The sequence below is a fragment of the Gopherus flavomarginatus genome, chromosome 9, assembly GCF_025201925.1.
Source record: "Gopherus flavomarginatus isolate rGopFla2 chromosome 9, rGopFla2.mat.asm, whole genome shotgun sequence".
Classification (NCBI taxonomy): domain Eukaryota; kingdom Metazoa; phylum Chordata; order Testudines; family Testudinidae; genus Gopherus; species Gopherus flavomarginatus.
Window position 1 is genome coordinate 13,016,306 of NC_066625.1, and position 16,676 is coordinate 13,032,981.

Sequence of the window (16,676 nt, forward strand, 5' to 3'; positions counted from 1 at the left end):
AGGTGTAACCAAGGTCAGAGTGTGGCAGTAGTGTAATAAGCAGGCTGCTGCAATCAGAGTTGCTGAGTCAGAGCTGCTTAACACACACATGCAGTGCTTGTTTTATGCTGGCTGGAAGAATCCAGACAAGGGAACTACTGTAGCAGAGCATTTGGATGCATTCAGGGTTACAGGGCAGGAAGTGACACAACCCCTTACTGGCCTGGATTGCACCCCCAGAAGATGACAGTACATTAATGTCAACTAACATGTCGCATCAAGAGGAGAAATGGCTCACACTAATGGCACTAAATGTTGTCCAAGAAACAGCAAATACTTAACCACTCATGAGCAACTGCAGCTTTGAAAACTGCATTCTTTGAAAAGAATGTTGGCCTTGATCATGGAGTTTCTGTATAGGTAAAACTATTACTGATTGGGCCAGGCCCACTTGGATCAGTTTGACCTAAGTCGCTGGAGATACCAGTCCCAGGCACCATGCTCTGGAGCAAAAACTGCATGTAGCTCAACTTGCTCCACAATATATAAACTGGGCATAGATGAGTGTAGAAAGCAACATCACAACCCTGTCACCAGAAATGGAATTATTTGGCACCTGATTGCCTGGAGGTGAATGCTATCTGCAGTCCCAGCACTATTCCAGTGCCCCTGAGATGTAATGCCTTAGGTGGTTGCCTATCATATGAATGTCCGACTCTTGAATATGTTATACTCTAGGGATTAAAGGACTGGAAGTCAGGATTGTATCCTGAACTGTGCCATTGATTGGTGTGTGACACTATGTAAATCATTTAACCTCTTTTGTGCCTCAGTTCCTCATCTGTAATATGATCTCATTCCTGTTATGTATCATGGTAAAAATCCAGGGTCTTTCCGTCACTCTTGCTATCCAAACACAGCAGTTCTATATGATCACTGATATTTGTAGAAAATGTCACAAAGTAACAAAAAGTACCAAAATGTAACTTCCTGCTTTTGTGAAGAGACTCCTGCTTTTAACTACAATCTCTCATGCCCCCAGCTTCCTCAAGGAGTTTCTCAGTTTTGTCCTGTGACATGTACTCCTGACACTACTGTATTCACCCAGTTTTGTGCTGCCTACCACCTCATCCACTCTTTGAGTCAGCTAGGAAGACAGTGGAAGTCAAGATCAAACAAATGAAGTCATTTCAGTCATCTGCCTTCTTGGCAGCTTCAGTTAAGGACGGCTCTACCACCCCTCATGCTGTTACTGTTGTAAATGAAGGAGAAATCAGAGGTTGTCCTTAGTTGGGTAGGAGAGAAACTGCAGTGGGTGCTGGCATTGCTATCATTTTGTTGAAGAGGAAAGAGACTTATAGTGACCACACTTCCCCACCACAATTTCAGAAAATGTCCTGTTTTGCAGATCTTTACCCTCACTGTGCATAGAAGTCACCAGTTTGAGTTTAGTTCATACATATTTCCAGGGAAGTATATGTCTGGCAAATTCTTCTTCGTCTGCTTGCATGTTCTTGCTTTCACTTTGACCATCATTTTTGATGGATCAGATTGGAACCTATACAGAAACAGTGGCTGGCTGACAATGCAATATAATTTCAGGTAGAGAGACAGTATTTTCAGGAGAGAGCTCTAGCATTGGCTTGGCTTGCCTGCCTGTAGTGTAAATGAGAGAGATTTATGTGAGCATGATATAACAGCATTATGTCACAAGATCACCACATGCTGTTTTCACTGTGTACACAGCACAAATCAGCCTTAGTCATCTTCATCCAAAACACCATATGCCTTCCTCCAGCTGATTAAATGAGCACATGACACCCTGATCCCATGATCACCCTCTACACACGCAAACTCCTAATACTATATGGAAAAGTCAGATATTTATTATGGGGTTACCTAGAGAACAGTATCAGAGACATACTAATAATTTGCATTTCTAGACTCTTACTTTACAAACATTAGTTAATTAATAATCCTCAGTGTCCACTGGGAGGTAAGTATTATTATCCATACTTGAATGGTAAGGAAAGGAAGGTACTGGGAGGGAAAGATCAGCCATTTCAAAAGTAGATCTTGAGCTTTGGGTGCCTATAGTTTTTGGGCTGGTGTCCAACTTGAGCACTCACAGCTTCCATTAACTTACAAAACCATGTTCTCAACTGTCCCTTGCCTCTGTTCACCATAAGCTGAGAATGAGTGACACGGGATGGATTACTTAATGATTACCTGAGCTGTTCATTCCCTCTGAAGCACCTGGCATTGGCAGCTGTTGGAAGACAGGATACTGGGCTACATGAACCATTGATCTGACCCAGTATCCAGTATGGCCATTTTTATGTTCAGTTAGGCATCCAAAAACAGAGGTCTCTGTTGAAAATGTTGATGCAGAAGACTTGCCCAAAGCCAGAGAGGGAATTAGCAGAAGAGTAGGAAATAGAACCACAGTCAGCATTCTGTTCTCGCTGCTAAAGAACACTGCCTCTACCTGGGCGTATGAAATTGGTTTACCTTAGAGCTGTGGGACCTTTGGATTGAACATTGCTATCTAAAGGGATGGTGTAGCAAACGAAGGGTATGTCTATACTGGCAAGTTTCTGCGCCACAAGTTATACCACTTTTATTAAACCACTGGAATTAAGTATCAGAGGGGTAGCCGTGTTAGTCTGGTTCTGTAAAAGCAGCAAAGAATCCTGTGGCACCTTGTAGACTAACAGACGTTTTGGAGCATGAGCTTTCGTGGGTGAATACCCATGCATCTGACGAAGTGGGTATTCACCCACGAAAGCTCATGCTCCAAAACGTCTGATAGTCTATAAGGTGCCACAGGATTCTTTGCCGCTGGAATTAAACCACTGTTGGGTGTCCACACTGTGCTTGTGACGCTGGAGCGCACCCACATTAGCAGCTCTTGCAACAGCAAAGACAGCAGTGCATTGTGGTAGCTATCCCACTGTGCAACTGGCCGCAGGGTGCTTTGGGAAGGGTTTCCAATGCCTCATGGGGCAGGCACAACATCACATGATGCAGGGTTCCCAATCCCATTATTACATGGGCATCCTACTACATTGCCACTTGCTTTTCAACTGAAGTATGTGTGTGTGCAGGGAGACAGTGTGTAACAGGGAGTATGTGTGTGTATGGGGGGGGGAGTGAGACTGTGTGTTTTGGGGGGACAGAGAGGGTGTCACCATGCTGTCTTGTAAGTTTGGACAGCGACAGGAAGCAACCAGTCCTGAGGCAGGGGAAGGGGGAAGCCCTGACATCAGTCCTCTCTCTCTCTCTCTCTCTCTCTCTCTCTCTCTCTCATACACACACACACACACACACACAAAACCTCTGCCTCTGTGTTCAACAGCACGAGCATTCCACATTAATGGTTTGCTTTCTGTCTGAGAGCAGATCAGCACAACAGGCCAGGGCTGTCAGAAACAGTGATTTGAAAGGGGAAGGGCGCAGGGCAGCTAAATTCAAAACAATGAGCAAAGCAGTCACTTGACGCATTATGGGACAGCTCTGGAGGCCAATTACAGCGCAGACAGCAATCAAGTGTTTATACTGGCAATAGAGCGCTGGAGCCTCTGCACAAATACCTGTTTGACTCTTGCTGAGGTGGTTTTTTTTGCAGCACTGCAACTGAGGAGTTTCTGCGCACGAAGTGGCTTGGCAGTGTGTACACAGTGTCTACAGTTTGACTGCTTTACTGCGCAGAAACTTGCCAGTGTAGACAAGCCCTAAGTCTTGCGTGGAATGCCTAAATTATTGAGAATTGTAAGCACAAATTCTAAGAAAATTGTGTCACAACTACATAGTTAGAGCAGATAAACTGAGTGCCACACAGGCCTGTCAGTAGGTCTCTTGGATGAACCATTATGTTAGATTGCCATCAATTTCAGACAGGCAACATTCTGTATTCCAGTGTTGTCCTGAATTATGTTCATGTGCATTTGTGATTATATACAAATACTACATGACAAACAGCTAAGCTCCTGTCTGCTCGGCATGGATGTCGCCTATCTCCTGACACTACATGGAGTCCGACTGGTGTCCCCTGCCTTGCTACAGAACATGATGTTTGGACCTCCACGGCAGTGCTGAATGGAGAGCAAACAGCAAAGAATAGAAAAAAAGAAGATAGCACAATTTTTGTTTGATTAAAGACTAGTATTTTGGGCTTCCTGGATTCCAGGCTTTCACTCTTGCTTGTATCCACCCCTCAGTGATCTACTTCCCAATGGGCTGAGAGGACTCTGCTCCTATCTAATCCTTCTCAGGGTTGTTGGGATCCTGCCCCTACTTGATACCCACCCCAGCGCTACAGGGACCCTGATCTATTCCCCTACGGATTGTGAGGATCCTGCCCCTATCCGATACCCACCCCAAGAGCTGTGGGGACCCTGATCTACTCCCCCATGGGCTGCGGGGACCCTGATCTACTCCCCCAAGGGATGTGGGGATCCTGACCCATCCGATACCTCCCCAAAAACTGTGGGGACCCTGATCTACTCCCCCAAGGGCTGTGGGGATCCTGCCCCTACCCGATACCAGCCCCAGCACGGTGGGGACCCTGATCTACTCCCCCAAGGGCTGTGGGGATCCTGCCCCTACCCGATTCCCCCCTCAAGAGCTGTGGGGACCCTGATCTACCCCCCCAAGGGTTGCGGGTATCCTGCTCCTACCCGATACCAGCCCCAGCACGGTGGGGACCCTGATCTACTCCCGCAAGGGCTGCGGGGATCCTGCCCCTACCCGATTCCCCCCTCAAGAGCTGTGGGGACCCTGATCTACCCCCCCAAGGGTTGCGGGTATCCTGCTCCTACCCGATACCAGCCCCAGCACGGTGCGGACCCTGATCTACTCCCGCACAGGCTGCGGGGAACCTGCCCCCAGCGGATTCCCCCCTTGGGGCGCTAGGGCGTTCCCCAGTCCAGGCTCTTCCAGAACACGCAGGTCCGCACTGTCATCATCCCTCCCCTTCGGGGGCCCCGCCTTCTGACTCAGCACAGTCGCAGGCCGCTGATTGGCCGTTTTGCTGATTTAGCGCTATAGAACGCGCCAACGGCGAACCGTGATTGGTCCGGGGTGCGGATGTCATCATTAACCGCACGCGCCAGGCATGACTCAGCAAAGATGGGATTGGCCGAGAGGAGCGTGACTCAGCGGGAAGGCTGGATAAAAGGCCCGGCGAGGTGCGGCTGGGGGTGAAGACGCTGTAGCGCAGGGGAGTGCGTGGCGAGTGCTCGGGGTTGCGCGCGCATCGTTGGAGTGGTTCTTCCCGGGGGCACCCGCCCCTTCTCTTCAGCGCTGCTGGGGCCGGTGGCTGGGCTGGTCCTGTCCTGGCTGCGGCCTCCGTCTCCTGGCGCTCAGAGTGCGGGGCTCTCTCACTCCCCATCTCCGTGCCCGGGGTCGGCGTGGGGCAGAGAAGGGCTCTGCTGATAGCTCGGTCCTCCACCCGACCCGTGCTGCCCAGGGCGCAGACAAGCCGGGGGGCTGCTCATTCTTGCTGTGATCCGTCTGCACCAAGGACAGTCTAGCTCCCCTCCCGGTGGGTTTCTCCCCTGCTCGCCAGAGGCGGAGATGGAGTCTTGGCCTGCCTCGCTGGTGACGCTTCTGGCTAATGACCTGTTGTCGGCGGCTGGCTATGGAAGGTGGGGTGTTAGCCTCACCCATTGTTTTCAGAGTTGGTGCTGGCTGATCACTTCCTCTCGCCAAATCTAAAGATTGCTCCTACCAAATGCTTTGATTTAGGAAAATGCTTTGATTGCTGGGGGTGAGGTGGAGCTGGGTTGATACTGCAATAAACTAAACTCACACCTTCATTTTTGAAGGTGACTGCTGTAGTAGCCAAGGAGCTTGAAGGATCTGCTGGCCTGTTATGGAGTTTCCAGACTTGGGCAAGCATTGTTCAGAAAAAACTTGTAAACAGCTGGGTAAGATGCACTTTGACTGCAGCTATTGGTATAGTTAGTTTACTATGTTCTGTTATCTGCTCTAGTCCTCTTGATAGCTTTGTATGAACCCAATTTACTCTCCTAGAGACAAGGGGTACTCTAGAAGTTGGGGTGATTTACTGAATGAAAGTCCAGGTCTAGTTCTGACTAGTAGTAGTGCACTGACATAAGATCAGCTGAACCCATAAATGCCAAAGGGCTATGTGCATCAAATTCTCCTGGAGGGGAGCCTGACTTGAGGTATGAGGTGGAGACTCCTGATTTAGAGAACAGGAGTGAGATGAATTTGTTTTCACTGCCAGGACCAGAGGAGTCTGACTAGACAATATCTTGTGGTCCTATTAAAATGTACCCATCAGTACTCTGAGAATACTCGCTTAGCTATACAAGGTATGCAATACTAATGTTGCTTACCCACAGACTAATACTCCCAGCACCTCCTTAGGAACAACCTGAACCAAATACTGCAATGCTGTCCCAAAGGTCATATTGTTGGGTCGGCAGAGAAACTTGAGATCAGAAAATCTTCTCTGCTATCATAAGGCCTTCATATCTGAGGACTGTCAACTGATCACATATGCTAGAGATCAGAGTAGTACAGCAAGTGAGAGTCTTTGTTGTGGACAAGACTTGGAATGAGCTGATAGAGTAGTACAGATCTCGGAGAAGAGAGGATCTAAAAAAGCAAGTGCAAACTGTCCTACGCTAAACTATTGCAGATATCTGGCAATCTGCATCTGAGATGTCTAGAATTACAGCCAGAACTGAAATAAACTTCCAACCATCAGTGAATCCCGATAAGCACCTCAGGCTGTGGACTCTGGCAAGACAGGTATACAGTATGCCTGTCAGAATATCTGGATTATTTGTTGTAATGCATTGAGTTTCCTGTTACTATATATAGATCAGCTATTAATCATGAGGATGCCCCAAGAATAGCCGCAGATGCAGAAGCTACACTTTTATAAGCTGTCTCAGCTATTCACTCTTACAACTGGGAGACTTTAGTATTTGGGTGTACTAAAGTGAGCTAAAGCAAATCTGCTGTGATTTGAGGCCTGGGAGAGTACTTGGTGCCTCTGACTAATATGCCTCCTGATCTATTAGCTGCTGTTGTGGTGAGAGAGGGGACGGGGCAGCTTGTCTCACTGTATTGGTGGTTTAACATGTCTTGCAAGTAATTTGTGAATTAAAAGGCAGAAGTGAGGCTACCCTAGCACTCTCAAATTGAGAGAAGCTAGATTTTCTCCCTATTGCTCACTGAAATGTACATCTTCACATGGAACTAGTTTGGGCCATTCCAAGATGTCTTGGATTCTGAGTAACCAGACACCTGCTTGGGTATTACCTACTTAATGCATGAGGAATTTACTCACAATGACTGTTTTAGTAATGCTTTAAAAGGTAAATGTCTGTCTTCCCCATTTATGACTTGCACACATGTGTTCTGCTTCTTACAGATTTCCTTCCTTTAAAATGTGATGCATGTGAGGAAGTTTTCTGTAAAAATCACATCACATATGACCAACACAAGTGTACCTCTTCTTATAAGAAGGTAAGTGTCTAATAGTAATTCCAAATCCTTGCACTTAAGGAATTCTCTAGCTGTGATGAAAGCCAACTTTGAAACCTGATTAAGAGTTTCCTGTAGTCTGCTTTGCTGGGTCTTCTGCTTGCAGTAGACTTGGGTTTAGCTTACAATTAAATTTAAAACTTCAAATGGTAAAACTCTAAGCTGTAGCAAACCTGATTGCATTCTTCACTTAAATTGCGCTCCCATAAAGAGTGCAGATACAATGCCTTGTATCTTCAGCAATGCAGTGGCTACCAGTTGAGGGTTCAGTGAGGTTTTTTCTCAAAACCTTAACTTGATAAGAGTCCCTGAACTACAGAAAATAAAATGACAGAATATTTGAATGGAAAAAGCTTGATTAGTGGTAACTTGGGCTATAATATGGGTCAGTATGAGAACTGGAATTTGGGCTATCAAGAGTTGTCAAATTTGCATTCTAGCAATGCAGAACTACTGTCCAGAATAAGTACAGCCTTATTTGAAATAAACACTTAAGCTTATCTAGGTCCAGAATCTGACTTGATAAGTCCATCTAATGTAGTTAACAAATGTGCTGTTCTTGTGCAGTCTTCAAACTCTTGTCACCTATATTCTCTTGTTGCAGTTGCTTGTGGTTCTAGAACCACAGTTGTACGCCATATCTGGAAACTCAACAAAAGGACTAGCACAATTAGGGCTAGGGAAGAAACCAGATCAACAAGGAAAGTATGCTCAGATTTGAAAATAACATGATCTAAAAGCAAATTAGATGGGACTTAGTTGTAGCTGGCTAGCTCTAACTACAACGATGTTGACATGGACTTCTGTAGTAACTGGAAATGAAGAATCAGCACTGCTGAAGTGGATGTGCTGGAAGTTCTGAAGAGAACTTGGTATACGAATGGAGGGTCACTCATTTGAGAATGTTTTCTCCCTCTTCAAAGTCAAGGGATGGAAATCTGAGTTGTCTGTCTTTTTGAAATCTTGCTTTCAGTCCCATTTCTAATCTGATATCTTCACTGTCTTCAGGATGTGCAGGTTCCAGTATGTCCTTTATGTAACACTCCCATCCCAGTGAGAAGAGGAGAGACACCAGACATTGTAGTTGGAGCACACATGGACAGGGACTGCAAATATGATCCTACTCAGCAGAAACAGAGGGTAAGGAAACTCCCTTTGAGATCTAAATTGATGCTTATGGAGACAAGCCGCCTAACTGCACAACATTGACAAAGGCAGCAGCAATGCAAGCCCACTTACCTTCCCTGCCACCAGGCTTCCTCTGGGAGACTCCTAGAAGAGATCCCTAAACTCACTAATTCTTTGCCTGACTGTACTGATCAAGATCTGAGCATTAGTCCAATCAGTGGGTAGAGGACCATCTACACTGCAGACCAGCAAATGGTGAGATGATCTGTTCATCAGCCTCTCCTGACCAGTTTGGTTTGAACTGGTGACCAAGCTAAAGGCTTTCAGTACCCAAACAATCTATTACCTCAGACTTCAGCAAGCACTAATTAGTATTATTGCCAAGACCAGAAACACTCTTGCTCTGCACTAAGCTTATATTTTGCCTAGTAAGCAGTGTAGAATATTTAACTCTGTTCCAACTTCTTGAATTCAATCTTATTCTCTCCTCAAACTGCTCTCAATTTCAGGTAAATCTAATTTAGAGGCCTGGATGCAAACTTGGTCAGACTAGAAAATTAATTTGCAAGTAATGTGTGAAGTACTTGCTGCTTGAACTAAAGCAACTGTCCTGTACCACATTTTTAGATTTTCACAAATAAGTGCTTAAAAGAAGGTTGCAAAAGGAAAGAGATGATGAAGCTTGTTTGTAACCAGTGCCATGGAAACTTCTGTATAAAACATCGGCATCCTCTGGATCATGACTGCAAAGGGGGAGGTCGCTCCATCTCCAAAGCTGGGTAAGGATGTTAAATTTCATAGAGCAGGGGGAGATAGGCTGAGGTAGGAAAGCAATTGCCAGAGCAAGGGGAGATCATACCATTATCTCTGCAACTTGCAGCTAAATGAGTTCTCAAATTATCTCTGGGAGGACATAGTTGGTCAGCTATCTGACTGAAGTATTGTGTTCTTTGGAAGGAAAGGGATGACTTTTTAGTGGTAAACCTTTTTGTATCAGACTAACTTCTACTGAATTTCTGACTCCTCTAAGGCACCAATTCCCTTAGTATCCAAGTGTTACTGTAGGAAACAAGGAGTATAAACTTGAGCCTTTCTAATGAGTAACATGTCTCTTCTAGGCACAGCTTCCTTCCTTGCTCCATGCAATAGGATTCTAGAGCAGTTGGGTGATGAGTTCTGCACAAATCTGGAAGTGGATGGATGTATGATTGGTGGTGGAATAAACAGATGTTCAGCATGGTTCTATTTCCTTGTAGATATGCAGCTATAATGAGAGCATCTGAATCCAGCTTCAGGCCAACTGGATCAAATAAGATGTCCTCTAACTGGTATCTTGAGCGCAACAGGTATAAACAGAAGTGTGGTTATGAGATTGTCAAAACAAGATGACATAAAACAGAGCATTGTGTCCACAGGATGTAGAACTGCCATTGGCACTCCTTCCTTAACTTTATTATTTTATAATAGGTGTCAGTTGACATCTGAGCACTGCCAGGAGTGTAAAGGAGAGGCATATAACAGTCCAAGACATGGCTAATTGCTACTGTGACAAAACAATCTTTGCATAGTGTATCAATTGTGACAGAGTTCCTCCTACCTGGGTGGGTCCTGTGCTTATTGGCAGATTTGTTCACCTCAGGGATCTTCCCCACAGTCTGGATCAGCTCCTCCTGTGTCTGATCAGGAGTTGAGAGGTTTGGGGGGAACCCGGGCCAGACCTCTACTCAGAGTTCCAGCCCAGGGCCCTGTGGATTGCAGCTGTCTATAGTGCCTCTTGTAACAGCTTCATGACAGCTACAACTCCCTGGGCTACTTCCCCATGGTCTCCTCCAAACACCTTCTTTATCCTCACCACAGGACCTTCCTCCTGGTGTCTGATAATGCTTGTACTCCTTAGTCCTCCAGCAGCACAGCCTCTCACACTCAGCTCCTTGTGCCTCTTGCTCCCAGCTGCTCACATGCACTTCCTCTCCTCATGCTTCTCCCCACCTGTCTGGAGTAAACTACTTTTTAAACCCAGGTGCCCTGATTAGCCTGCTGTGATTGGCTGCAGGTGTTTTAATCAGCCCATCTGCCTTAATTGGTTCTAGCAGGTTCCTGATTACTCTAGTGCAGCCCCTGCTTTGGTCACTCAGGGAACAGAAAACTACTCGCCTAGTTACCAGTATATTTGTCCTTTACCAGACTCCTGTACCCCACTGGTTTGGGTCTGTCACATATCCCTTCCCCCTGCTCAACACAAGGGGTTGGGCAGCTTGGGATGCCAGACAGTGGATACGTGACAAGCCATCAGCATTGCTGTGACAGCCCCCTACTCTGTGTTGCACATGGAACTGGAAAGGTTGGAGGGATAAGAACCACCTGGTCAGCCTTGTGTTCTTCTTGTTCTGCTGCATCCATTGAAGAGGGGCATGGTTGGTCACAAGGACAAATCTGTGCCCGAGCAAGTAGTAGCGCAATGCTTCCATGGCCCATTTTACAGCAAGGCACTCCCTCTCCAGCACTGCATATTTTTGTTCCCTCAGAAGGAGTTTCCTACTGAAATAGAGAATTGTGTGTTCCTTCTTCCTGACCATCTGTGATAGAACGGCCCCCAAGCCTACTTTGATGCATCTGTCTGCAGGATAAATTCCTTGCTGAAATCGGGCTAGTAGTACAGGGTTACTGCAGAGGGCAGTCCTCAAGTCTGTGAGTGCTTCCTCTGCTGTGTCAGACCACCTTACCAGATCAGGTCTACAGGCTTTTCCTAGGTCAGTCAGGGGGCTTGCCCTTGTGGCAAAGTGGGGGATAAATCATCGGTAATACCCCACTACACCTAAGAATGCCCGGACTTGTTGCTTGCAACATGGTGGCAGCCAATTTTGGATGGCCTCCAACTTATTCACTTGGGGTTGTACCAGACCTTTTCTCACAATGTAGCCAAGATATTTGGCCTCTGTAAACCCTACAGTGCACTTGGCAGGGTTTGCTGTAAGGCCAGCTCACCTGAAGGTATCAAGGACTGCCTGCACCCTATAGGTGAGTTTCCCAGTCTGGGGTATGAATGATCACATCGTCCAATAGGCAGCAGCATAACTGTTATGCGGGTGTAATAGCTTGTCCATGAGGCACTGGAAAGTAGCTGGGGCCCCATGTAGTCCAAAAGGGAGGACAGTATATTGAAGAAGACCCTCTGGTATAGAGAACAGTCTTTTCCTTTGCATCTTCCGTGAGGGGAATCTGCCAGTACCCCTTTAAGTCTAGAGTAGTCAAGTACCAGGCATTATCCAGACAGTCCACTAGCTCATCTATGCAAGATATGGGGTACACGTCAAACTGGGATATTCATTTAGTTGCCCGAAGTCATTGCAAAACCTTGTGGTGCCATCAGGTTTGGGCACCAGCACAATTGGGCTGGACCACTGTCTGTGGGATTCTTCGATGATCCCCAACTCCAGCATTTTTTTTTACTTCTGCTTTTATTTCCTCCTTTTTGGCCGCTGGCACCTGATATGGCCTCATTGTTTTTTGTTCTGACCCCAGGGTTCATGACGATATGGTGATGCCTCAGTTGTTCAACCTGGTTTTGTCGAGAACACATCTTGGTTCCAGAAGATCATCTCAGACACCTCATTCTTCTGGTCTGGTGTTAAATCAGGAGACACTCTCACCTGTTTGGAAGGCTTGTTTTCCTGGGTTAGGTCTTTTTGGACAGTTATGCATGCTTCTTGTGCATGTCAGAGTTTCAGAAGGTTGATGTGATAAATCTGTTCTTGTTTTCGGCATCCTGGCTGCCGCACCTTGTAGGTTACTTCTCCTATGGGTTCAACCACCTCATTGGGCCTGAAGCTTGCTTTCTGCTGTGGGTACCAACATCACCTGATTCCCCTGGTTGGAACCGTCACACTTTGCCTGGCAATTGTAATAGGTTCTCTGGGCCTTTTCCAAATGTTCCCATACAATAGGGGTGACCTGGGCTATCCGGTCTCGCAGGTGTATTACATGTTCTATTTTATTTCTCCCTTCATTGGATTCCTCTTCCCAGATCTCTTTGGCAATGTCTAGTATGCCACTTGGTTGACGCCCGTATAATAACTTGAATGGGGAAAACCCAGTGGAGGCCTGACGTACCTCCCGGATAGCAAACATAAGGTAGGGTAGTAAGGCATCCCAATCCTTCCTGTCCTGACTTACCACCTTCCGTATCATAGCCTTGGGGGTTCAGTTAAACCTTTCTACCAATCTATCAGTCTGCAGATGGTAAACTGAAGTTCTCAGGGTATGTATATGGAGCAGCATATGGAGTCCTTCATTAGCTTTGACATAAATGGGGTTAATATCTCCTTTGGTAGCCCCACTCAGGCAAAGATCCCCACCAGCTCTTTGGCTAACATTTTAGAGGCTGTGTTCCGCAGGGGGACAGGTTCTGGGTAGTGAATAGCATAGTCCAAAACAACAAGTATATAGTGGTGGCCCCAAGCCGTCTTCTCCAGGGGTCCCACTAGGTCCATGGCTATTCACTCAAAGGGTTCCTCTATGATGGGAAGGGGTACTAAAGGTGCCCTCAGGTCAGGCCAGGGATTGTGCAGCTGACACTCTGGGCAGGACGCACAGTACCTCCGCACTTCATGTACTCTGGGCCAGAAGAAGTGTCGTAGGACTCGTGCCAGGGTCTTCTCTACCCCAAATGCCCCTCAAAAAGATGATTGAGCAAGAGTTAATACAGCTTTCTGGTGTTTGAGGTACTAGGATCTGCTGTATCTTCTGCCCCTGTACTGGTGAAACCCAGTATAAGAGATTCTTCTTCATTATGAAGTAGGGTCCTGGTCTCTGGATTTTCCCTTCCACGGGGACCCCATCTATTTCAGTCACCTCCTTCCTAATGTTGTTGCACGTTGGGTCTTCGGCCTGGTCTCGTCCAAAATTTCCTCTCCCAGGTCTATTCTGCCCGGGATCTAGGGGCCCAATATCTGTTGCCTCTACTGGTTCAGAAGTGTTAGGGTGGGGGTCAGACGCAGGTGCTTCTTCCTCCCGGGTGGCCTCCTTTTCAGCTGCTTGGGTCTGCCTACCTACAAGAGCGACCCGCTGGCTTTGAGTCAGTATTCGGGTTCCCAAGGCTTTAGCTGCCCTCCTTTCCCTTTTTTGACTTTTTCTACCCTGTCTAGGAATGGAAAATATCTCTGGGGATATTTCAGAAAAGACTATGGTTGACAGTCTACTATAGAGGCCTCACTAACTTCAGGGTTCCCTTTTTCCTCCAATCCTCCTGCTGGGAGTAAGTTTCCAAACCATGGGAAGTCCCTCCCTATGAGCACCGGGTATGGGAGTTGAGGGACTACACCTGCTGCTACCTCAGTAGTGTTCCCCTGAATTTTGAGCTTTACTGGGGTGGTAGGGTAATAACGTGTCCATGGGGCAGTTGGTTATCCCTATATGCTTAGCCTGCAGAAGCTGACTACACTTCACAAGCTTCCCCGAGACAAGCGTGATAGCACTCCCCTAATCAACCAGTGCTGTGGTCTCTACCCCATTTAGCTTTACTGGTCTGGTGTACATATGTGGGGTTAGTGAGAACACCACAAGGTGGCTTAGGGAGCATGGGTCTGCCCAGTTCCCCAGGTTACACTGCATCGGCTCCTCAGCATTAGGACACTGTGCTACTATATGTCCCCCTTCTCTGTAGGCATAACATCTGTATGGAGCTCTAGGCATTCCCTGGTCTCTTGGTTTGGGCAGTCTAACATCATGATCCTCTTCTCTCTCAGTACTCTAACTCTTTGTGGCTTCTGGTGAGCCTTCAGCCCCTCTTTTTCCACCTGGGCTCTCCTGGTGGCCCTGTCACTCCGAGCTCTAGGGCTTAGTGCTGCTAGTTTAACCCGGGGTGCCTCTTCCTTAACTGGTCGGGTCAGCTCCCTTGCTGTCCTTCACCTTTCTACCAGTGCAACAACCTCATCATAGGTGGAGGGTTTGTTCTGGCTTACCCAGGCATGAAGGTCTGGCAGTAGTCCCCTCATGTATCGGTCTATGACCAGACCCTCTAGTATCTCTTCTGGACTCCGTTCACAACCTCTTTCGTGCAAGATGGATGAGGTCATACAATTGGGACCATGGGGTTTTATTTTCCTGGTACCTCCACTCATGATACCTCTGGTCCTGCACTGCAGTTGTTACTCCAGATCTGGCGAGGATCTCTGGTTTCAGCTGGGGGTAGTTTGCTGCAACCTCTTACTATGATCTGCCTGAAGCCTTCTGGGCCTTCCCACACAGGAATGGGGCAAGGATGCCAGACCACTGACCTCGAGGCCAGGCCTCCCATAGGGCTGTCCTCTCAAAGGCCAGAAGGTATGCCTCTACATAATCTTCTCAGTCACTTTTTGCAGCCAGCGGCTGGCCCATATGATCTTCATCCTCTCATGGCCACGGTTCAGCTCTGTAAGGGTCTTTACTTGGTTTACCAGTTCTCACAGCATAGCTCGGTCTTGAGAAGCCTGGTCTATCAGCAGGTGATTAGTCTCTTGCTACAGCCGCACTGCCTCCTGCTGGGCCACCGTAGCTTGTATCAATGCCCATACTAAGTCATCCATTCTGGTGGGGGGAAAATAAAACCCCTACACTTTTTTTTTGTATAAATCACCCTCCTCCTGCCATGCTATGCACACCATATCCTACTCCTGACACCAGTTGTGACAAAGTTCCTCCTCTACCTTGGTAGGTCCTGCTCTTATTGGCAGATTTGCTCACCTTAGTGATCTTCCCCTCTAGTGGAACCCACAGTCTGGATCAACTCCTCCTGTGTCTGATCAGGAGTTGAGAGGCTTGGGGGAAACCCAGGCTTGCCCTCTACTCTGGGTTCTAGCCCAGGGTCCTGTGGATTGCAGCTGTTTATAGTGCTTCCTGTAACAGCTGTATGACAGCTACACTTCCCTGGGCTACTTCCCCATGGCCTCCTCCAAACACGTTTCTTTATCCTCACCACAAGACCTTCCTCCTGGTGTCTGATAATGCTTGTACACTGTAGTCCTCCAGCAGCACACCCTCTCACTCTCAGCTCCCTGTACCTTTTGCTCCCAGCTCCTCACACACACTTCCTCTCCTCGCTCCTCCCCACCTGACTGGAGTGAGTGCCTTTTTAAACCCAGGTGCCCTGATTAGCCTGCCTTGACTGGCTGCAGGTGTTCTAATCAGCCTGTCTGCCTTAATTGGTTCTAGCAAGTTCCTGATTACTCTAGTGCAGCCCCTGCTCTGGTCACTCAGGGAACAGAAAACTACTCACCCAGTGACCAGTATATTTGCTCTCTATCAGACTCCTGTATCCTACTGGTTTGGGTTTGTCACACAATGTACAGTCCACAAATTGGTACTTACTACAATGACCTAGGAGCTGACTCTGTCCAGCACTTGCCATGGTCAAGATGTAAGAACTCATTATTGGGTGATTTAGTGTCATTAGTTCAGCCATCAGCTTATTTCAACACTTAGGTTTGAATAGCAATTTATCTGGGTAGGGTTGATTGCTGCAGGATTCTAGCCTAAATCTGTAATTTATTCTATGTTCTCTTTCAGATGCTGATGACTTGAAGGCAGTCCTAATGGCTGGATGAATCTCTCTCCTTTTAGTGTAAATTTATTGTCTAAAGTGTTGTGCATATTTTTCTACAGGACAAATAAACTAAATTACTTAATCTCTCAACTTCCAATAAAGTGCTATTCCTTTCTGTAAGGGACAATAATGTGTTCTCTGTATGTAGAATCCTTCAGTCCTAATAGAACAGGAAAACATTTTCTCCTGGTACAAGTGAAGCACACAGAAAGTGAGGAAGAAGGAAACCTCTATATGCCTATAGCAAAAGGATACACTAAACTAGTGAACAAAACACTGTTGTTACTACTAATACCCTCCCCCAATGCACATCTGAAATCCATTTGGAAACAAGCTGTTGTTAAGCAGTGTATAGTGTGAATATATCGCCTGATCCATCTGTATTGGCTCTAGGGTGCAGTTTAAAGTAACTGCAGCTATGGAGTTACTAAGTCAAGTATCTACCATCAACTGTCTGAGGGACTTC

At 46.9% G+C, this 16,676-nt stretch overlaps 1 protein-coding gene across 4 annotated transcripts; it reads left to right on the plus strand.

Annotated features, from left to right (window-relative positions):
• The first annotated feature begins 5,781 nt into the window (after positions 1–5,781).
• ZFAND2A (zinc finger AN1-type containing 2A) lies at positions 5,782–16,300 on the plus strand. Of its 4 annotated transcripts, none has more exons than XR_007776120.1 (6): positions 5,782–5,909; positions 7,391–7,485; positions 8,512–8,643; positions 9,259–9,410; positions 9,888–10,232; positions 16,174–16,300. XR_007776120.1 is itself a non-coding variant. In XM_050966389.1 (6 exons), the coding sequence occupies exons 1-6, from the start codon at positions 5,855–5,857 to the stop codon at positions 16,178–16,180; spliced, it is 531 nt and encodes a 176-aa protein (XP_050822346.1). In that variant the 5' UTR covers positions 5,782–5,854; the 3' UTR covers positions 16,181–16,300. The 4 variants fall into 4 exon arrangements, 3 of the variants coding, with proteins under 3 accessions (XP_050822346.1, XP_050822348.1, XP_050822349.1); XM_050966389.1 differs by having other exon boundaries at positions 9,888–9,977; XM_050966391.1 differs by lacking the exons at positions 9,888–10,232; positions 16,174–16,300 and adding an exon at positions 9,750–9,870.
• The last annotated feature ends 376 nt before the right edge of the window (positions 16,301–16,676 follow it).